Source organism: Poecile atricapillus, chromosome 2, assembly GCF_030490865.1.
Source record: "Poecile atricapillus isolate bPoeAtr1 chromosome 2, bPoeAtr1.hap1, whole genome shotgun sequence".
NCBI lineage: Eukaryota > Metazoa > Chordata > Aves > Passeriformes > Paridae > Poecile > Poecile atricapillus.
Window position 1 is genome coordinate 51,669,634 of NC_081250.1, and position 23,105 is coordinate 51,692,738.

General features: G+C 39.0%; 1 protein-coding gene across 4 annotated transcripts in view; it reads left to right on the forward strand.

Annotated features, from left to right (window-relative positions):
• Positions 1 to 23,105, forward strand: part of TPK1 (thiamin pyrophosphokinase 1) — a 296,432-nt gene that overhangs the window by 181,886 nt on the left and 91,441 nt on the right. For 2 of the 4 annotated variants that reach the window (XM_058832786.1, XM_058832788.1), the window contains one exon: positions 7,410 to 7,556. In XM_058832786.1, coding sequence (XP_058688769.1) covers positions 7,410 to 7,556 — 147 coding nt within the window. Of the gene's footprint in view, positions 1 to 7,409; positions 7,566 to 23,105 lie in introns of all 4 variants that reach the window. The other 2 variants (XM_058832787.1, XM_058832789.1) reach the window with 1 other exon arrangement.

Consider the following 23,105-nt stretch of genomic DNA (forward strand, 5'->3'; position numbering starts at 1 on the left):
AGGGGAGAGCAGAAGGAGGGGCTCCAGCCTCCAGAGAACCCTGGGCAGAAGAGGTGGATCTCTCCAGAGATCCACCCATGCTGCAGCAAGTATGTGCCCATGGAGCACCATGGTGGAGCAAATATCCATACTGGAGGCAGTGGAGGACCCTGTGCCAGAGCAGGTGGATGTGCCCTGAGGGAAGCTGCAGGCCGTGAAGACAAACCCACACAGGAGCTAGGTCATGGCAGAAGCCACAGCATGTGGAGGGCCCATGGCAGAGGATTTTGTTCCTGAAAGGCTGGATTCTGTGGAGAGAATCCCAAACTGTAGCAGAACATGATAAGGAAGGAGCAGCAGAGAGGAGCTGGTATGACCTTGACCACAGTCCCCTCTTTTTCCTGTTGCACTCAGGGGAATGGTGAGATAGAGGAGTGAGGAATGAAGGAGTGAAGTTGGGCCTGTAAAAAAGATTGGTGATGGAAAAGTGGGTTTAGTTTTGGTTTTTTTTCCCTCTCTAACTTGATTTTTAATTGGCAATAAATTAAATTAATTTTACCCAAGTCAAGTCTGTTTTGCCTGTGATGGTAATTGATAATTAACAATCTCCCTGTCCTTGTCCTGACCCATGAGCTTTCCCATCTCATTTTCTCCCCCTGTCCTGTTGAGGAGAGGGAGTGAGAGAGGCTGGGTGAATGCCTGGCAGCCAGCCAGGCTGACTCAACACAGAACCGCAGGGGAAATTAAAGAGTAGGTGTCAGGGCTCCTGGAGATGTGCAAAGGTGCACACACTCTCACTGATACAGGATATGTGTGGTGTCTCAGGGCCAGCAGGCAGAGCTTAGAGTGTCTGCCTGAGTGTCCATCAGGCCCTGAGTAGCCTGTACCAGGCTCTGCCAAGCAGGCTGCAGCAGGAGCCATAGTCCAGGGCAAGGCTCCTGGGTTTGGATCATGTCCTGCATCTACTGGGGGAAGAACAGAGGCTTTGAAGAGAGACTCTTTGCAACGAAGAGCCTCTTCCCTGTGCAGTGTCCTTCCCACCTGCTGGCGCTGCAGGACTGGGTTAACTCTTGGCTCCTGTTGAGGGGTGTGGGATCCACACGGGTGGGGGGCCCTGCTGGCTGAGAAGCAGTGGGTTGTACTTGTATTGCCCTGCTGATCCTGTGACAACATGGAAAGGTATTAGAGGGAGGGGGAGGAAGGCTACTACGGTGCAGAGTGACAGCCAGAGTCAAGAGAAATGTGGGATACAAAGCCACAATGAACAGATTCTCTCGAAGAAGATTTTTTTTTCCTTCCTTGAATTGTTCATTGATGAGAGTGTGTAGTTAATTTGTATTTTCTTATTTTTATTCCTGAAGGCAGTATTCAGAATTATTAAAACCACAGCACATGCCAAGCACAGCTTTTTGCACTGGATGCAACCAGCTATTAGGTCATTGAAGATATTTGCTAGACCATTTTAGTATGATCTTTCAAGGGTCTTTTGCATTGCTCCTGATATAAATCCAGGACTTTCTTTCTTAGGGATATGACAGTTTAGTTATTGATTTCACACTTCCATGGTGGTAATACCACAGTGCAGACTGGATTGCAAGAGTTCAGTTATGGGAAGAGAAAGGTTAGCTTGTGAATGTTTCTTCATACTGTTTTAAAAGATGAGAAGATTTTATGATTTTTCATAAGATTGATTTGTCTGGATCAAAACCAGCCCACATTTTACTCCAAAGCATCAATAAACAGATAACTTGAAGAGTTCTAATGTTTTTACCTACTCAGAACAGCATGGTAAATGTCAAGAGTACAGACAAGCCCTTCACCCAGAAAATCGTAGGAAATAAGGAATTCCAGTGACCTTGATCTCACATGTAGAAAGAATTGTAGAGCTTTGCTCCAGCTGACCAACAGTAGCAGAGCAGGAGTTTTTGGTGAGCATTGTTTGACAAAGGTCATACACAAATATTCAGCACAAAAGCTGGAAGTCAAATTCAGATTGCTTGGGATCCAGCAGTTCACAAAGATTTTGTCGATTAGGTTCCTTTAAGTAATAAAGAATTAAGTCAATAGTTATGAAGTTTGTGTTCCACCAAACTAGTGCTGGACTGTGTTATATACACTCTCAGACATTCCCTTTACCTGCAAGAGAGGGCAAAGCCAAAGTTTCATTTTTTGCAATGAAATAGTTACTCAACCAGAGATGTAAACACAAGTCAATAGTAAAACTAAGCTTAAAATGTTTCCAGCAACTCAAGTCTATTTCTGGATTTTGAGATTATCTTTCTCATTTCCATTTTACCATCATACATCTTTCTTACTTTAAGCAGACAAATGCAATCTGTTTGCATACTTATTGTCATTACCAGAGAGAATTAACCTCTTATTTGAAATAAGAAACATTACCAATAAGGAAAGCACTTGGGTGAAACCATAAGAAATGAAGATAAAAAGCAAGAAATGCTTTTTATGAAGGAGCTAGAACAATATAATATATAGATTAGTGGAGTCAGTGAGGTGAGGATGAGGCTGATTGAAGGTTATCATCCCAGGTACACAAGACAGGGTGGCAGCCTTTGACTGAGACCTCTTGTTCCCAGGAAGAGTCAGATGTTGCTGAAGCAACAAGAAAATTCTGGCTAAAGTAAAGAGGATTCTACCTGAGCAAAGTTCAGATGCTGCTGCGTGATTCAGCATCTCATTTCTACAGAAATGAATGACATACCTTTTATGTAAAACACTGAGCTGGGGAGCTAGTGTAATCAATTCAAGTGGACAATATCTTGCTACATATTTAACATTGGATTGTGGGATTTTAGTAGTCCATTAAATTTACATTACAATTTTGAGGATGATATAAAAAAATTACTTATCTGGCTAACACTAGAGCTCTTACACAGCTGTGGGAAAATGAGTTAAAATCTACTCTGGCCCATTTGTTATCAAGGGAATGGCTTGGTGTGTTTTAAAGTCTTTGGTACTGAAGATGGTGCAAAGACTGGAAAATAATTTAAACCATATCCTGAGCTGACAAACTGCCTTATAAGGAAGCAAATGCTTTTCTTGTAAACTGGTAAAAACTGATGAAGTGACAAACCAATAAAGCAATAATAAATGTGCCATTCACACTATTACTTAATTGTTCATTTTTCGACACAAGATACTTTTATACTTTTGTGTATGTGTATATATTTCAGCATATAATAAACTTCCAATATACTATGCATATTACTACAATAATTTTGTTGTCTATATCATATTCCTTTAAAAATTAAATTAAAGGAATTATCCTATGAATTCTAGAAAATTAAGAAAGGCTGTGGGAGATGAAAGGATTTCAGTGAAGTGAGAAGGTGCTAAAAACCCACTATGTTCCAGTCAGATATTTAACCTTTAATGGGCATACTAATATCTTGGATATTAGCAATGGATGGTCTCCATGATCTCAGAGGAAGGGAAGGTTTACTCATGACTCCAGAACTTTTACAACATCTTGATTACTCTTGCCTTCCTTTTTTCCTCTTGCCTTCCTTTTTTTCTTTAGGGGAGATCTTCTCTGCAGTTCATTCAGTGCTGCTGGTTGTGATCAGTAAATTTGTTTCCTTTCATCTACACACCTCCCTGAGACTTAGGCATGTTTGTTTGCAAGTTGTCTGGCTAAAAGTGAACTCAGAGGGAAGAAAGTCCTTTGAGTTGTCTGTCCTCTCCCTGGAGAGATGATTGCTTATCAGAGATAATAAGCATGGTTTTGAAAAGGTGGGCATCATTTGCTTTCAGTTTGAGCGTTGGACTTCACTCTTACATGTCATGGTGGTGCTGGCATTGCAGAGCTAAGTATTGCACTCTTTTCACCCACTCCAGGCAGTTCCCAGCTTCCTGTGTCCTTAATGCATATTCCTCAGTCATAAAGTGAAAATATTCTTTGTATTTAACCCATTTGTACCAGAAAGAGGAACGTCAGCTGGACCAGCTTTCACAGTGTTTAGCAAATCAGCAGGTTGTCCATTTCAATAGTCTTTGTGAGTGGAAGCAGGAACCTGAGCAACTTCATTCTGATGTGGTGAGAGCCTCAGCTGCCTTCAGTTACTGCACCCTCTAAATTACAGTTTGCAGGAGAAGGAAAAAGTAGATCCCTGAATTACCAGCACAAAGTCATACTGTATGCTTTCCTTCTCCTTTTAACTGCCCTGCTCTTTGATAGTGACTTCTAGAACTTTCTCAAGGCATAATAACTTATGGGTGTCTCTTTTAAAGATGACTGGATCCTACCCTTAGATCTTCAATTTCTAAGTTAAGGTTTTATAGCCTTTAAAGATATTGTGATTTAATTCAGATTATAGATAGTCCAAGAGAATGTGCCTGCAATGATCTAAGCTGTCCTCTGTAGTTATTTATGACTTTATGTCCTTTTTTTCAGGAAATTAACAACACAGTGTGAAAACAAATTGTGTAAGGGGACTGGTGATGGGACATTTAAGTGAAGCATGGACATTTCAATTGAAGTACAGCGTGTTAGTCAAATGTTGCCCACTGGGCTGATTAGCAGTAGCAGGATTAATTCTGCGGCCTGTGCTAATCATAGTGCAAAAACAAATGGCCTTTCCTCTCTGTAATGTGGAAATATCTAAATGTACCAGTCCTTGGGTATTCACTTGGCCTTTAGTTGTGTAATGACAAAGAGTTGTGTACATGCTTTCATGGTGCATCCATTTTCTTAAGTTCTTGGCAGGATGACAGGAGCAGTGATTGCAGGGAGGGAACTGATTGTTTTGTTAGTTCATGATTTTGGTGTGTTTCTGAGGGGTTTTTTTAACAGTCATGATGGCTTTAGGATGAAAAGTTTCTTGAGGTTTTGGTTGCACTTAGCCTGTTTGGTTTTTTTTGTGGTTTTTTTTAATAAGCAAAGTGTGAATGACTAGACCTTCAAATAAAGGCTCTAAAAGTCCTGCAATGTCTGGATGCCTGTCACTTCTGCCAAGATTATCCAGTGAAAAGTGGTACTGTAAACTACAAGTGCAGAATCTTAGCTTTTCTCTCTGTCTGTTCCTCTCATACTCCAGCTGGGTTTGTTTTCATACCTGTCACATACTTGTGTTTTTCATTTTCACAATCCATGCAAAACCTAAATAATAGATATATTCCCTCTTCAGATATCTTTATTATCCTTCTCCCAACACACCTCAACCCCATACCTCTGGTTTATGAATGCCTTTTCAATATGTCTACTCCATGCTATATTTGTTTTATTTTCTTCCTTTTTGCTAACCAATTCACAAGACTGCACTGTTTCAACTTAATAAGGAGTAGGACTTTTAGTAGTATTCTGTATTACTTGAAAATATAAGAAGTTGGGGTTTTTTTTGCTACAATTTCCTTCCACTTGGAGTGCTCTGGCAGTCTCTGCCACAGAACTCTGCAGTTCTGTGCACTTCATCACTTGAGCTGGGTACTGTACTTCATGGGAAGAACATGTGTGATACTAACAAAGAAGGGTTTACAATGGAAAGAAGACACATTTAGAATGCTATTGCATCATTTCAATTCCAAGTCAAAGGAACTCTGTGTTTCCTTAATTCTTACCTTTTATGTTGATACCAATCATCAAAGCCAAAACAAAGAAGTTCACATATGGTGAGATATATATACACCAAGAAACTATACGGTAGCTGCTTTGTTTCTTGAGGACTAATCTAGGCTAATATTTGAGCTTCAGTCCCATTGCTTAGAAGAAAAACAACATAAATGTGGACCCTGATCCTTTATCAAGGCACCTTAAGTTCACTGTGGTTCCAAGTTAGTATAGCTGAATTTTGCCATGGCCTTTCTTGGGGAAGGAGGGGAGCATTTTAGTGCTGATTGTCTGGTAGGGAACTGATGGGTGTTGGTGAGTCTTACTAGTAGTTTTATTTTCAGAGAATTGATCCACCCTTTTAACTCACAGTCATCACCAGTCAAACAAAAGCACTTTGTTTCTAAAGTGGAATCAATAAAAGGGAAAATACATTATGGCATTATGGCTTAGCTGGGAACACATGCTTTTTACCTTTTGCTATTTTGTCTTCTGTTTAAGGATAGGTTTCCTTACCATTCATATTCTCTTGGTTGTACATTTGGTCTGTGTGATCTGTAATCTGCACAGAAAATACATGCTGTCAGCAGTACAAGGAGAGGGTTTTTGTTGTTTCAGTGTTTGCTGCTAGTGTAATGTGTTATATTGATCCACTCTGGCCTCTGAAGAATTTTCCAGGTGGTGATGAGAAAGCTGGTATATCTCTTCAAGACTTTAATTTTCATGCAAAACAATATTCAACAGAATCATAAAGCCCTAGACCTGGTAATAAAAATGGAAGCTGATGTTATTAATACATCATTCCAGATACACAGAGCAACATTATGTGGCTCTTGGGTTGAGTAAAATTTCATGTAATCACAGAAGCCATAGACTTAAGCTCTGTAAAGTTGGAAACTTAACCAGATGGCCATTGTCAAAGCAGCTTCTAAAGACTTCAGTGCTGCAATGTCTTAGGGCCCTAGATATGACTTAGTGTTAGCTTTTTAAAATACAATTACTGAACATAACTGGTCTACATTATGGAAGTAATAATAATAATAATACTTTGCACTCAGTGACCTTTTATTTAAGGACCCAAAAGCTCTTAACCAAACCTTTTGAATACTCCCTTTCTGCTTATAGGAAATAAAGTGTTCAGAGTCTGGAACACCTGTGTGAGAGAATTGAGCAGGACCAGTCCAACTCCGTGGCATATTGCAAGCAGTCAGATGGTGTTTTCTGTGTGACTGGGACTAGGGAGTGCTCCTGTGGCTGTCTGTCCCTGACAGCTGGGAGGTGATGTCCTAGTCGCTTGAGGCGGAACTTCCTATACGGTGGTACTTTCAATCTTGAGCAGGGCCAGCCTTTGAGTGCTTTTGCTTGTACATTGAAATGCTGTGTGGCAGGAATGAGAATGACACATAAATGGCCCAACCTGATATTTGCTTTATTTGCTCTGTGAACTGTGAGTATAATAATGAAATGATGTAAAGAACTGGGGATTCTATGGCTCGGATGTACACTTACCCAAGGAGCTTATGTGTGGTGTGATACATCCTAGACTCTATATATTCGGGACAGACAGGTAAGTACCTTTGAAGACTGGCCTGTATTTTAGGGAGAAGGGTTATGTCCTTTTAAAAGTGCCACATGCTGGCCATGGATTTATGGTGCTTTAATACTCAGCTTGAAAATCACATAATGGTGTTTATCGGTAATGGGAGTAAATAACTGTATTTGACATTTGCTTTTCTACAGTCAGTAGTTATTTTTTCTTTTTTTTTTTTTTTTTTTTTTTCATCAAACTGATTTTATTGTGGTTTTTCAGAGTCCAAAGATCATTCCTGAGAGTTTTCATGGTGAGTCTTTTTGTTCTGTCTTTTAGGTCGATGTGATTGTGACTTTGGGTGGACTGGGAGGACGCTTTGACCAAACAATGGCATCGGTGGAAACACTTTTTCATGCAACAAATATCACTCCTTCTCCAGTGATAGTTATCCAGGAGTGCTCACTGATTTACCTGCTTCAATCCGTAAGTGTTGTAAAAAGTTACTTTGTAATAAAACTGACCTTCCACCCACCCTGACACCATAGGTCTTGCACCATTAAATGCTCACTTTATCAGTTGTGTTCTGTAGAGTCAGAGCTGAAATAAAATATATATTTCAGGGATGTGGACAGAAAACGATGGGCTCTCAATTCCTCCTTTGGAAAAGGTTATGTTTAATTTGTTCGTGATGGATTTGTATAAAAGGGGAGAAACAAGAAAACCAGAAAGTATGAAAACTGAATTAGGTAAATATGGAATATTGATTATAAATGGAAAAAAAAAAATTAACCTTTTAAATTAGATTCCAGTAAGTCTAAAATTGACACACACCCCTTTTGCTTGCTGAGTAGCAATGCAGATGTCTCCAATAAGAGGAACAAAGAAAATATGTAAGACAATGTTCTGAGGGAGTTCCTGACGTACACATCAGGCAGAGCTCTTATGCAGTCCAAATGGTGCAGTTCATTATGATGGGAATCCATCTAGCATCAACAAGGGAATTTATTTAAGATGTGTTATTTCTGTGGTTTTTCAGATCTGTTATTGCATTTATTGATTCATAAAACAACACACACAAAATATCTTGCTGATCTTCTGCTTCTGAGATTTAAATTAAAGGCAAATCTAAACATCAAACACTGTTCTCTAACAATGATTAATTTATTTTTTTGAAAATATGTTTTCCCCTTGGCAAGGTTTCTAAAAGCTTATCTAACTTTCCCAATTTCTTTTGGAAAGCTTATTCTATTAAAATAAATAACATTCACAGGTAAATTTGACACAACCTTGCACCAGATGTGCTTCAGTGTAATTTGAGAAAAGCATTAATGAAGTTCTATGAGATTATAGATTTAAAGCCACAGGGGCAGGTGCTCTATTAACAATTTGAAGCTCTGTGTCTGCAGGAAAGGTAGTAGGCACAGGAGCTCTTTTGCCAGTATGATGAGGAATTACTCTGATCACTAGCTGCACAGCTGAATAAATGGAGGCAGCAGAGTGAGGGGGAAAGAGAAATAAAGGATAACTGTGGTTAAAATCTAAAAGTGGGGAGTAACTCACTTGTAAATGATCTGTGAGTGCGGTACTTCACTGACCACTGTAAATTTCCTTTAGGGTATTTTTAAGAACATGTTAAAGAGCTGAGATAAACTGGACAATTTCCAGTTTAATTTACAAAACTCTTGCTAAGGCTGGAAAGATTTCTAATTATTTTTATTCATCATTTCCATAAGCAGCTTTAAAATGCCATGCCTAAGGTTGCTTTCATGAGTCTTCCATGAATAATTAAACCCTTTACAACTTGAAAAAAAAATCATGATCTTTGCATTTTAAATAGAAATTGGAGGTTGCTAATTGTTTTGTTTGCTGGAAATTTCTTTATCCTGTTTCTAATAATGCCATACAAAAAGCATTTAATATTTTTTTTGTAGATGGGCAGAGTTCCACAGGAAATTTCAGGCTGTTTCTAGCATACAGAAATAAGGGGCAGATATAGGGGCAGGCCATTTAAACAATCCTAGTGCTCACTTTGTTGCTTTTCATTGTTGGTTTAAACTTGCCACTGTTGGCATCTTCAGTCAACTGTTGTGGTACCTCCAGATAATAATAATAATCCTGCACAGTTGTTTTTCTTTTAAAAAGTGAATAGTTCATAAACTGAGAGAAATAAGGATCCTAAGCTTAGAATTATTCTCTCTCTCTTTTTTTTCTTTTTTTTTTTTTTTAATGGAGTTCAGCTTGATATTTTTCTCTGTCAAACAGCCACAATCATGACATTCTCTCTTTTCCTCCTCTTCCCTTTGTAATTTAAAATCAAGGTAGGAGGGAGTTTAACACAGTGGGAGACCCACTGACTGTTCGAAATGCAAGTCTGGAAACTGTGCAATAAATGAAGCAAGGTTTTGAGATTCAAATGCTGATGCAAATGATAAAGTTGAGAGCATGTTGCTTTTTCTATAAGTGTAGAATGGAAACCTTTCTCTCTTGGGAAGAAGAATCTGATCTTTATTGGATTCTTTGGATAAAATATGTGAGCAAAATATAATTATGGTTTTGCTTCCAAATAATGTTAGCCTTTGGTTTAGTGTAGCAGGAGAGTGGTTCTCTGTCATGTCTACCTAGGCAGAGTCTAAAGTACTTGGATACAGCAGATAAACTGGTAATTCCTTAAGACCCCTACGAAGGATAACAAGGGGAGTAACAAGTCAAGCTGCTAAATTTATAGTTACCAGTGCAGAAACTAAGATGAGGATGGTGTGAGTAGATATCTAAGGCCACCAAAAATCTATGAATTTTTTGAAAGAGAGAGATTTCACATTGTTACAATGTTGGTATAGAAGGTTATGGTAGAAGAAATACATCAATATTTAACACACTTGTAAAGAGTCCACAGCACTGCAGGGAACATTATGGACTTGCTAAAAATCTTCAGGGTTGTAAGAGGAAGACAGCAAGGACAATGCCTGATTTGGGATCCTGTGCAGATTATCAGGCAAGGTGGACCAGGTAAACAAAGCCTTTTTTTGATCAGCCAATAACATTATCATTTCATACTTACCCAAGTACTGAATGTAAGAGTAATTAGAACTTTGAGTACTGAGGCATCTCTTGGGACATAGACTGACAGACAGTGCAAGGTGTTTGAAATATATTGATAAAAATGTTTTGGCATGGAAAGTGAAGAAAACTACAAGGAAGTAAACTCTCTTATGTTCATTTCTGACCTTTAAGGATGACCTTCTGCAAGGAATGAGAAAACAGGTGGCAATAATTATATCCCATAAACACCTGTCTCCATAATCTCTATGGAGAAAATGGGTGGGAGACTGAAATGTAGATATATAGACTGTAGGTATGTAAATTTAGATAAATTAATTCCAATAAATATCAAACCACTAAAAACATATTTAAGAAAAGAAAGCAGGTGTGAAATTATTTGCATGTATTGAAGGGCTCAAACAATGGGAATATAGTTTTTAGCTAAAGAATTTATAAATTGACAGTGAAAGATTTTCTCGTCTGAATGGGAAAACTAATGACAAGAAGACTAAATGAGCACGTTTTCTCAGTCTTCACTAAAGCAAAATATTCCTTTGAGCAGATAACCAACACAGTTAAAATCGGTGCCAAAGTCTGAAGAATTTGAATTGCTTCAGAGAAAAAGCAAATAAAAGATTGAGCTGCCTTTGATTCTGCCAACTCCAAGGGCTGTTACTTTTTGTGTGCCATGCAACACTAATTAGGAGAGGAAGCAGAAATAGGAAGACTTTGTAAGAATTCTAGGATGTGATAGTTGTTGTGAAGCACTTTTTTATGTGATGATTGGAGTTTGAAAAAAAAAGAAAAAAGAAAAAAATATACCTGTGTACTGAATAGATGTCATATTTCATTCTGTAGTGGGGGAGGGAGGAAAGCTTGAATTTTTAATAAGGAGTAATCAGTCTTTATAAGCAGGATATTTTATGCAAGAGTTCATACATTTTATGTTTGAAATTTGGTAACATCAATTACTATTAGACTATACCCTGGCTGAAGAGCATAAGGCCCTTAGAGTCATGTTTATCATGCTAGCCATGCTCAATAAGAATGGCTTAAGGTTTCACATACATACTTTCTCATTTTCTGGTTGTGTGCTTCTCAGGAGTACAGAAACATTAGCTTCTGTACACTGAGCATAAATTATCTTTTATCTGTAAGTTTTATGGCAGTTTGTAATACAAGGTAATAGGATTTATGACCAAGAAATGAGAAGATGTCCAAGAGTTAATGAGGCCTGTCTTTTACATATACTGAGCAGTTGAGCTTTCCCTACACAGGATTCCAGCCCTAGGATGCTGAGAAGAATTGCTGCCTACACATGAAAATGCATTACAGCAGCATATTTTTGTCAGTTAACTAACTCTTTTGAAAGAGTGTGTGAATACTTTGATAACCCTTTTTCTTGCACCCGGCTTTTCCTGTGAGTGCATGCCTGCCTTCCCTGTAAGAAATGATGAATAATTTAACATCGTAGGTAGTGGCGTAGCAGCTAAATGTGAGCAATAAGATTCAGGAATCCCATCCCTTATTCTTGGCTCTTACCACCATTTCCTTGAAGACAAGTGTATTGGGTCGTCTTTTGATCCCACAGTCTCCTAGATTGTAAATTGGGTTAAACCCATGTCCTTCTCTGAATGGGTACTGTGAGGCTCGTTTGGTTATTTACAAAATGCTGTTACATCCTCTGTTCTGCACTGGGGTGGAACATAGTATCATAGTAATAGTAACAACAGCATTAGCAAGGCCCTTAATTAACATAAATGTTGCCATACAGGAAGCTGTGCAGATAATTAGTTTGCATGGTCCCAAGCACAGTTTTAGTGGGAGCCAGCCATCCTTCTCGCAGATGGCATCTGGGCACGCTTCGGGTTTAGCACAGGCCAGAAGCTGCTTGCGAAGCCTTTGGAAGGGACCACCTTGTCATGGGGCCAAGAGAGAACAGCCACATGCACATGAGCACTGCTGTGCTGGTTGCTTGAGTTCCAGAGCTATTACCTGAATCGATTTACAGATGCAGACAGAGTGACTTGGCATGAAAATCTACTCCTAGATGGAGACACTGCAGCAGATGTGAGAGAAGATGCAAAGACCAGAAACTTTGCAGGGGTTTGTTTCTCCAATTCTCTGTGCCAATGTTATTTGAGTTGGTTTGTGTCTGTGCTTGTAAAGTTTAAGGGGAAGCTCAGGGTATATATCTTCTACTTGTGAGTTTTTTACTGGCAGCCAGTTCTTGAAATTTGCAGGTACCCCAAGAATGAATTTTCCAATCAGTTCTGTACCACCTCATATGTGTATGAAGCAGATCTGACTTGCACTCAGTGGAGAAAATCCTAATTAATGTGCCTCCTATGGGGTATAATTTTGTGACCTGGAAATTTAATGTCTCCTTTTCCTAAGTAAGTATTTTTGATGGATAAATTCAGTTTCAAAAGGATTGCAATTGTAAAGGAAGTAATTTTAACATATATCTAATATTTAAACATGCATTTGATGCTTAGAGCTTTTATTGTCGTGAAAGGCTCTCTCTCTCTTTTGGTACCTTCTCTCAAACAGCACTACTGAAACTCAATCTACCTGACAAATTAGTCAGTCTCTATGCCTCAAGCTCCTCGTGGAATTCACAAATATACAACTTGTTGTTTTTCAATAAATACATCTTTTTGTGACTTTTTCAATGAGAAAGCCAGCTATTCAGCTAGACAGAGACACTGCAATGTGAAAAATATTAGCTGAGGAAAAGTCTTAATCCAGCCTTGCTCTGGGAGCCCGAGTTCTTCACAGAAAACTTTGCAGAAATGGGTTTTGTGCTTCCAGAGGTTTAGTATTACATTGAAGTGCCTTCTCAGACAGAAAAAAAAAAAAAAGCAAACCAAAATGTTGCTATGTTTGTAGTTTGGCTGCCTTAGTTTCCTTCTTTGATAAGAAACTTTGAGGATTTGGTTACAGCTCAACTTCTGTTCTTAAACTAAGACTTAAACTAGTCTGTATTTTTATTCTTTCCTGGGAAAATCCAGCTGGACCAATTCATTCTTATCCTGTGGTAATATAGTGGGCCTGTGGTAATGTGACCTACAAAAGGCAACAGATCTAAAGGACTTAGGTTTATTTCGTGGTAATTCATGTCTATGAAGCGGTGTTGTTTCATGTTTTTGCATAGGATTTCTCCATTTTATTGAACATCAGTGATTCAGAATTAATTAATATTTATCAGTAGCATTCTGACCTGGAAAATATCTACTTGCTGTCTTGCTTCTCACTGTTACAAAAGGAAGCTTCTGGGTGGATTTTCTCTTAACAGCTACATTCTTTGTAACTTTGTTCTATTCCAACATCAGCAGAATTGTAGTGTGAAATATACAAAGATTATATAGAACCTTGAAAATAATAATTAGCTTTTGAAATAGGCAAATCCTTTTAAACAGTTTATTTAGCATCAGTTAAAAGTGCAACCTGCATCAACTTTATGAATGACATGTAATAGTTATGGATTTCTTCTTTATAAAGAAGACAAACTAACAACAAAAAAATCATAAATCAATCTGTTAGCTTGCAAGTAACCAGTTTAATAAAGTACCTATCTTTCAGGTGGAAAGAAAAATACCAAAGTATCATTGCCAAGTGAAAAACAATAGTCTTTATTAAATAAAATTTTCATCTGTTCATAATTTTTTAGAAACAAATTATACTCTATAGCAGGACATGATAATCACACAGCTGTTTTTAAATTCACATCTTAATGGTGTCTGCAAGAGAAGATGATGTAAGGAGTCTAATTGGATTACATAGGTATTTATAAATTCTGAAGTCATCCAGTGTGATTCTCAATCAATAGCTTGCACTTCATAAGTGTCAACAGTTCTGCTCACAAATTTTTTCGATATTTGTTCAGATTTTTAATTAGTTACTGCAGCTGCTGATGGATGATCATCAAGAAGAACCTTGGCCCTAAATAAAACTCTTCCAATGATATTCCTGCTCTTTGTTGTTGCCCCTAGCTGCTGTGATATGATCTTGTCAATATGATAATATCTATTTTGTTGCTTTATGGAAACCACAAGAAGTTTTTTGCTACAAAGCTGATTATCCTAGAGCTGTTTAGTTGGTGTTTTTTCCTCCAAAACTTGCCAATTACTTTTCTTTTCTTCAAAATCTTAATTCATCTTTTCATCCCCTCCCTTAACAAAATTCTTTTTGCAGTGGTCTGATGCTGTGGGCTTTTGTGTACAATGTAGTATTCATAATTTCGCGTATTATAAAACAATTCTTCTGCTTTACATTAAATGGCCAGGAACAAAATACAAAATGTTTGTCTTTGACATTTGCTTATTGGTAGGAGCTGATACATTAGCTGGGATCCATAGGAAGCTGGTAAAACTGTATCCTGTTTTGACAATATTGGTAAGCTAAGAAAGACTACAGCAATATTTTCACTTGCTCTCTGTACACTTATCTTTATTCTGAATGTAACTGAATGGAACAAAGCTGGAGAATGTGTGTGTGTGTTCTTTCCAGTTCTGTCTAGGTTTTTTCCCAGGTAGGACTTGACTCCTGTATGGGGATTTTGTAGCAAGCTAAAGAATTTCTAAGCCTTTTGTGAGCAGATTTTTGGCCAAAAAGAAAAAAAAAAGGCAAAAGCACTTTAAAAGACTGTTAATATGGATTCCAAATTTGACCAAAAGATTTAAATATTTTGTACATAATTTAATAAGCTTTCTATTTCTAATAGGTGCCATATTTTTATACTTTAAAAAAGGAACATTATGCAAATGCTTGTCTGTATGAAGGGCTCATAGACTGGTACTTTGCAGATTGATTTTGTAGTACTTTTATGATTATGATTTAAAGTATTTGTCTTGCATCTAACACCTGGGAGGAGTAATGCAATGTTTTGAATTTCAAGGTCAACCATTAGACATGAAGAAGTGGACTCAGAGGAATAATTATCAACACTTTCTGTGCCTTGTCTTATCAGATGCCATCTAAGTAGTCATCATACTGCAAGATCTTACTTTATCTAATCTTGTTTTTTCCACTTTCCCTTTCTTTTTCCTCTGGATTTGTCTTGGATCCTATCAACTTTCTTTTCTCAGCACATCATTTTATTTTAATATTTTAGTTCAGTTTTGTCTAAACTGTTCTAGCTTTAACTTAAGCAGCCACTGCTACCCTGAAGTCTCCTCCCAGCAGTCACAATTGTGTGCTATAAAGCATGAATTCATCAATATCCAGTCACTCTGGCTTGATCTATACACAGAATCATAGAATCATATTCCTCTTGGGTCTCACAATGTTTCATCCTTATTTCATTGTCCCAATGACCAAAGTGGCCCCATAGTTAGTACTGGAATCTACTGTGGTGATACCTGCTACAGTGTGCCTTTCCATCACCCTGAAATCATTATTGTGCTGTAACTCTTTGTTCAGCTTTATTATGTTAGCCCAAATTTCTCAAGTCCTGGGATTCTGCTCTACCCACTAAGTGACATTCTTTCTGAAGGCATCTTACTGCCTTGCTTGAGGTGAATTTCATCAGAGTTTTGCAGTAGCAACTTTCCTCTTTGAGTATTAAATGGATATCAGTGATAGTTTAGGGGCATACAGTTTTTTCACTCCCTGCCTGAGTTACAGAAAGTTCTGTAGGGAAACTAGCAAGTATCAGAAGTCTGTAATCTGTGACAGAACCTTATTTGGAAAGAAAACTAATGGAAAATATTTTATTTCGTACAATCAAAAACATAGCAGGGCAAATCAATACTATTGTCCCTAACCTGAATGTAAATAACAGTAAAAATTGAAGTGATAGTAGGTGATAAATTATTTTCTGCTACAAAATGAAAAAAATAAAAATGCTGAGCACTTAATTGTTGACCTAAAGGGTTTATAAAATCCTTTAGAGGTAAATTTAATAATGGTCTTTTCTGTTCACATCTGAGTACTGGTAATATTTGAAGTTGTAGAAGGAGAGCATCTGTATTCCAGCTTCAGTTATATTTGAAAATGTGTTATCTTTTCAATTCAATCCCTTTGTGAAATGGCTTAGGGTTTTGCAATCCCTTACAGTATCACTGTTAATTCTGCGTCTGCCAGGGCAGTGGTGTCAACTGTATGGATTTTCAACATTTACTCTTAATATTAAAAAAGGGTCAGGGCAGAAGAATGATAATATTTGGTAATATCAGAGTTTCTAGGGAAAATGCTGTACTACACTGATAAATGAAATTTAGGTAGAACTATTCAGCTTTGCCATGGGATGTGATTGACTTGCCAATCTAAATTTTCTTCATTTTGATAACAACTGATTACATTACTTCAGGATTCTCTCTGCTTTAACAAAACATCCCAAGAGCAGATGGGGATCAGGGATTGAATTCTTCATTGTCTTTTAAGGCTGAAATGTGTCTGTCACTCTCATGACAGCTCCAGTCAAAAATACTTGCCAGCACTGCAGTTGGGTCAATGACCTTCAGGGCAGTGCACAGGCTTTCTACTCTTAATCCTAAAATCAAGGGATTTGGAGTGAATATGTTTCTGTTAAAAGCAAGAAAAGGAGTCTGGAAACAATCTTCCAGGATCTGTGAGGGGGTTTCAAGAAGATGAAGCTAGGCTTATTCCTGAGACACACAGCAGAGGAATGAGAGACAGTGGCCCTAAACTGAGATGGAAGATTCTGGGTAACTATAAAGAAAAGTTTCTACTCTGAAGATAATTAGAAATTACATACAGGAATAGGTTGCCCAGAGAATCTCTGTCCCTGACAGTGTTCAAAACCTGATGGGAAGGCTGCACTCCCAAGACTCCCTCCCACCTAAGTGATTCTGCGACACTTGTGGAGACATGGGTAGAACCATTAGATATGTTAGAACCATTGTACACATATCTGTTGAAAAGAATTTGGATTCTCCTGATACAGAAGACTGTGGCCACATCAAGAAATAGTGGTTCTGTCTACTCTAAACTCTTTTTATGTTTTTGTTACCTTACAAAGGGAAGTGTTGTAGTCTCTCATGTAAACTCAAAGAAGATGCTGAAAGGAGAAATGACAGTTGTCTCTGAATGCCAGGGAGCTAAACCAGGTCTGGTTAAGCTTGAGGCCAGTGTTAGAACAAGAGTAAATTGCTTTAAACCATTGATGGATAAATTTCCATCAGAAATTATGAGGGAGCTGGACAAACTTGAGAAGTGGACCCACGATCTTACTCACGATGTTCAGCAAGTCCAAGTGCACCTGTTCCAGTTGTAAGTAGAGACTGGAAGAAGAAATTATTGAGAGCAGTCCTGCTGAGAGGGACTTGAAGGTGCTGGTGTTTGGGAGGCTGGACATGACCCAGCCATGGGCACTCCCAGCCCAGAGAGACAAACGTGTCCTGGGCTGCATCCAGAGCAGTGTGGACAGCAGGGCCAGGGAGGGGATTCTGCCCCTCTGCTCTGCTGAGACCCCACCTGCAGGGCTGCATCAGCTCTGGGGTCCCCAAGTTGGACCTGCTGGAGTGAGCCCAGAGGAGGCCATGAAGATCATCAGTGGGCTGAAGCACCTTTTCTATGAAGACAGGCTGAGGAAGTGCAATCATTCAGCCTGGAGAACAGAGGGATTCAGGAAAACCTTGGAGCACCCTTCCAATATATTCCAGGGGCTTATAAAAAGGAGGGAGAGGGACTTTTTACGTGGGTAGATATTGACAGGACAAGGTGCAGTTGTTTTAAGCTGAAAAAGAGGAATTTCCTCTCTTTCTTCCTATTAGAAGGAAATTCTTTGTCTCAAGGGTGGTGCAATACTGAAACAGGTTTCCCAGAGAAGTTGTGGATGCCTCATCCCTGGAAGTCTTCCAGGACAAGTTGGACAGGGCCCTGAGCAACCTGGTGAAGTGAATGGCATCCCTGCCTATGGGATTTTGTGACTATGAAATTAGAAGGAAAAGTTTCCTAATAATTCTTCTGGTGAGATTCTGTAACAGGTTTACAGAAGGGAAAAATGTGGAAGAGGGGGACAGAATCAGAGTTCACTATGCTGATTTCACATCCTCATCTCTATTCCCACCAAAAGGAAACATGAAACTTTCAAAAGTTATTCATATATAGGCATTGTGTTTCCAACTGTCCTTAATTTGCTGTTTTTTCAACATGAAGCCTGACAGAGGCATTAATTCATTTGAAGCTTGAGTCACATGAGCCATACCAGTCTGTGACCAGCTTTTCAGCAGTGCTGGTTAGCAAATGGTGAGCATGAGTTCCAGCCCTGGCATGGAGTTTTTTTCACAGCTGTGGCTTCCTTTTGCATTTTTTTTTACTATAGCTGGAAAGACATTGTCTTCCCTACCACCCTTACAGGTAATTGTAGGAAGTGTGGATTAGGTGGATGGACAGTGGTGTGGAGCAAGAACTGGCTGAGTGTCAGAGCTCAGAGGGTTGTGATCAGCTGGAGTCCTGTAGTCAGGAATCTGCTGAGTCCAGTCTTATTGAACTTGTTTGCCAATGACGTGGATGAAGGGATAGAAGTTTGCTGATGGTATGAAACTGGGGGGCAGAGGCTTGTACACCTGAAAGCTGTGCTGCCACTCAGTGGGATCCTGATAGGCTGAAGAATTGGGTGGAGGGAAAATTAATGAGGTTCAACAAGGGCGAGTGTAGAATCCCAAACCTGGGGAGGAATAACCCCAAATATCAGCACAGGTTAGGGGCTGACCTCCTAGAGAGCAGCTCTGCAGAGAAGGGTCTGGGAATCTTCATGGGTAACAAGTTGTGTATGAGCCAGCAGTGCCCTTGTGGCCAGGAGGGACAATGGTATCCTGGAGTTCATTGGGAAGAGTGTGGTCAGCAGGTCAAGGTAGGTGATGCTGTCCTTTTACTCAGCCCTGGTGAGGCCGCATCTGGAGTGCTGTGTCCGGACAAGTTGCTACTGAATGTCGAATGTAGGCCACAAAGATGATTTGGGGTCTGGAGCATCTCTCTTATGCTGTGAGAACTGGGCTTGTTTAGAGGAAAGAGTGAGAGATGACCTTGTTAGTGCCTATAAATATCTCAAAGGCAGATGCCAATAGGATGGTGCCAGACACTTTTCAGTGGTGCCCAGTTGGGACAGGATGAAGAGCAATGGTCTTAAACTAAAACACAAGAAGTTGCACCTCGACATGAGGAAGAAGTTCTTTACACTGAGGGTAGCAGAGCAATGGATAGGCTGCTCAGGGAGGTCATGCAGTCTCCCTCTGTGGAGGTATTCAAAACCCTCCTGGATGCATTCCTGTGTAACCTGCTCTAGGTGACCCTGCCTTTGCAGGGGCATTGGACTACATGATCCCCAGAGGCCCCTTCCAACCCTAACAATTCTGAGATTCTGAAATTCTGAAATGTCAGCATTGCTTTCATGTATGCCATAAGAAATCAGATATCCAAAGGTGTTTTAACAATCAGGAAGAATGCACTACTGTGAAATGGTATACCTTTTGGCTGGTGATGTTACTAGTACAGAATAAATGTAAGCATATGGCAAAGCAGATTAATAAAATCTAAGCCTGTGTTTAAACACTTCATCGAACAGTGGTCTGCAGATGTAAGTATAGTTACCTCATCTGGTGTGTAATTCCAAGTTCAGATGTCTCTGCCTTTCCCCATCCAGACAACAGCCAGTGGTGCTTCATGGGGAGTATCGGCATTTCTGTGGCATCAACATCTGTTTCTGAGTGGTTAATTTTCATTAAGACTTCCCATCCTTTGTTAATTGAATTATGGCCTTCAATTTCAGCAAAGTCAGGTACCTGAGGGAAAAGAAGGAGGTGGACCCAGAGGGGAATCCTTTTATTCTGATGAAATAATAAATTATCAGATTGAAGAATAATTAGCTTGCAGAATTCTCTTCTACTAACCACAAAGTTGGCAATGAAATATACCCTTGTGTTATGAGTCTGAGGTCTTCCTACCTCATACCTTAAATGATTTTAGATGCAGGCATTAAAAGCTGCCTGGCGGTTTGTATATCTCTCTCAATAACAGGGGCACATTGTTCAGTTCTTTCTCAGATACCTCTTTTCTTTTAGGTCAGGGAAAAGATGAAGACTCTCTAGTAAAATAACTTTTTTTTTTTTTTAAAAAAAAGGTATCTTTTTCTCCTGTTGTTAACCACCAGCATTTTTTCCTCAACTGGGAGACACACTTCAGAGTGAAGCAAGGGCAGCTGAAGATCTGGAATAAGTCTTCCATGGCAATGATGCCACAAGCAGACAGTCTTACTAGCTGTAACCTTGATTTTTTTTAAGGAGGAGCTGCTTGTCTCCTTTATGTCAGAGGAACCTGGGAACTGAGAATAAAACTGATAAGATATTCACTCTACCTAGGGTATTGACTGAAGCTTTAAAGCAATTAGAAGAGCACCAGGAGAGGACTAAGTAGGTCTCTGAGGGGGCAATACGTTTCACATAAAGTCCTAGACCCTCCTGTCCATTCAGGATTTTGTGGGAGTTACTTCCACGTGTTGTAGGTGTGTATGCTACCACATGCAGCCTTAAACCACCCATGCTTAATGGTTCTTGAAATCCTTAAGGAATGTGTTGTGTGAGATGGATGGCCAGAGACAGAGCTCTTGAGCAGCAGCAGCCTGAGTTATCATAAACAAATCCAGCTATTCTGGTGTGCCAGATGATGTCTGCCACAGAAGAGGTGCACTTCAGAACCTGTTCGGATAAAGGGAATAGGTCATCATCCTTTTTACACATATTTTATCGATTTTCTGTAAGCCAAATGATTTAACAGAATTAGTAATGCCTGTGTCATTTCTTGGTCTTTCATCTGTCTGACTTCTGGATTTCCTTTCCTGTTCACAAGCACTCAGTGACTCAGAAACTGCAGAAATATCAGGGCAACATGTAATTTCCAGTTTATCAATAGTAATGCCCTTCATGAACACCTTTCTTTTTTTTTAAAGTCTCTTTTTTACTTAAACCTGGTTCCAGATTACTGTACTAAATGCATTCTGTGTCTCCTTAAGGGAGAGTTATTATGAAGCTATTGTTTTAGAAAACAAATTTTCTAGCAATACTGTAGGAATTTTTTAAGTATTATTAATATGGTAGCCCACTGAACTGTCAAACACAGTCCTCAAAAACTCTTAGAGAGATAAAATACTTAACATTATTCTTTTTTTATTCCAGGTCATCTGAGAAAATGAAGTAGTTTTAATAATTTAGTGCAGTCTGTTAAAAGGCAGAGAAGCTGTGGTGCCCCATCCCTGAAAGTTCAAGGCCAGGCTGGATGGGGCTTTGAGCAGTCTGGTCTAGTGAAAGGTGTCCTTTCCCAAGGCACAGCCTTCAAATAATAAAGTGAACGCAATTGCTCATTTCTGTAGCCCTTGGAAACCCATGCATGATGATGTTCAAATCTCTCATCTTGAAAGACAGTAGAAGTTTATGTTTCTGAGACAGCCTGAGTCAACCCCTGCAGCTCAGTGAAGCTGATGCCCTGCCGGTGTCTTCTCCTGGAAGGCCATGCCTGCCAAATGCCTACATCTGGTTGCTCCCATGCAAACTGCACTTTCAGCTGGAGGAGTGAGAACAAGATCATCTCTCCTTGAAGTCTGGCAGTATTTCTCCATGGGACTCTGGACATGCAGGGTGATTTTAATACCACTGTTTTATAATTGGACATTTTTTTTTTTCCCATCTGAGGGATAAAAATCCAATGTTGAATCAGCAAGAGCTTACCTGAAGCTGATTGTTTTAATAACTCCTCCTTTGTAGTCATCTTGGAGAGGGGGAACATGAAATAAATCTGAAAATCAGCTCAGTATTTAGACATGCTTGATAGTGGTTTCTGTGGTGTTACACAGTACTGAACTTTACACCATGATTCCTTTCCTTTAGCCTGTACACCTAAAATCGGGTTAGTGTGGCTATGTGTATTCTCAACATTTTTTATTGTGCAGGGTAACTGATGTACAAAGTCTTTGGTGCAAATGGTTATTTTTAGAAGAATCCATAAGATGACAAATAATAACTTGCCTATCTTTTCATACAGGCTCTGATCTTCCATTAGTGAATCTTGGACTTCATGTCATGTCACACTCTTTAGCTGGATCTCAAGGTATATTACTCTTATATTACAGAGGGGGAGAGAGAGAGACAAAGGCATGAGGAAGTGAAATTATTTGCTCAGGTACTCAGGGAGTCAATACCATACTGAAAATTGAATCCAGTTTTCCAGGTTTCTATCTCCAGTGACCTGTCAATTGGGACCTGTTTCCTTCTTGGTGCTTGTGACTTTATTAAGAGTGACCTTTAGAGATGATGGAGATTTTTACTGAAAGTGCTTAACCCTTTCAGAAAAATTGAGAAGCTCACTTTTCTATAGTGAAACTCATCCTAAACTTTCTTAGGAGAAATTGTGAAGAGATGGAATTTGTATAAGTAATCTTGTTTCTTAAGAAGCCTGAGAAAAAAAGTCTTATGCTTGAATCTGAGAATTCCCTGGCTTAGAGTAGCCATATATATGTATATGCCAATTATAACAGCTGATTATTTCTAATGAACAATATATCCAGGAAAAAAAAAAAAAGTCACTCAAAGGGTGGCAGACAATTATTAGAAATAATTAGAAATAATAACTTCGACATTTTAACATCTTTCAGCTTTCTGCCCCTGTGCATGACAGCTGTGCCATCCAATAAAACATTTCTCATCAGAATTTTACAAGTTCTATTTCAATTGTCAGAAGGAAAAAACAGTTCACAGGAGACATCAGAGGATGGATGTTTGTTCCCTCCTGCCTTTTCTAATGTGTTAGAGATGTGTAGGTTAGAGATGCAGAAGGGAAAATGACTATAGCTATCACAGTCTTTCATAGGTGAGTGAGCAAAAGAAAATCCTGGGGTATCACATAATAGAGCTTACAGCAAGATTTGTTCTCATTCTCTGAGGCATGTACAAAATACATATATCACATCCCAGTACAGTGGGCTGTCATGAGCACAGCTTACTCAAGCATAGCAGGAAGTTGTAGCTCTGTTAATAT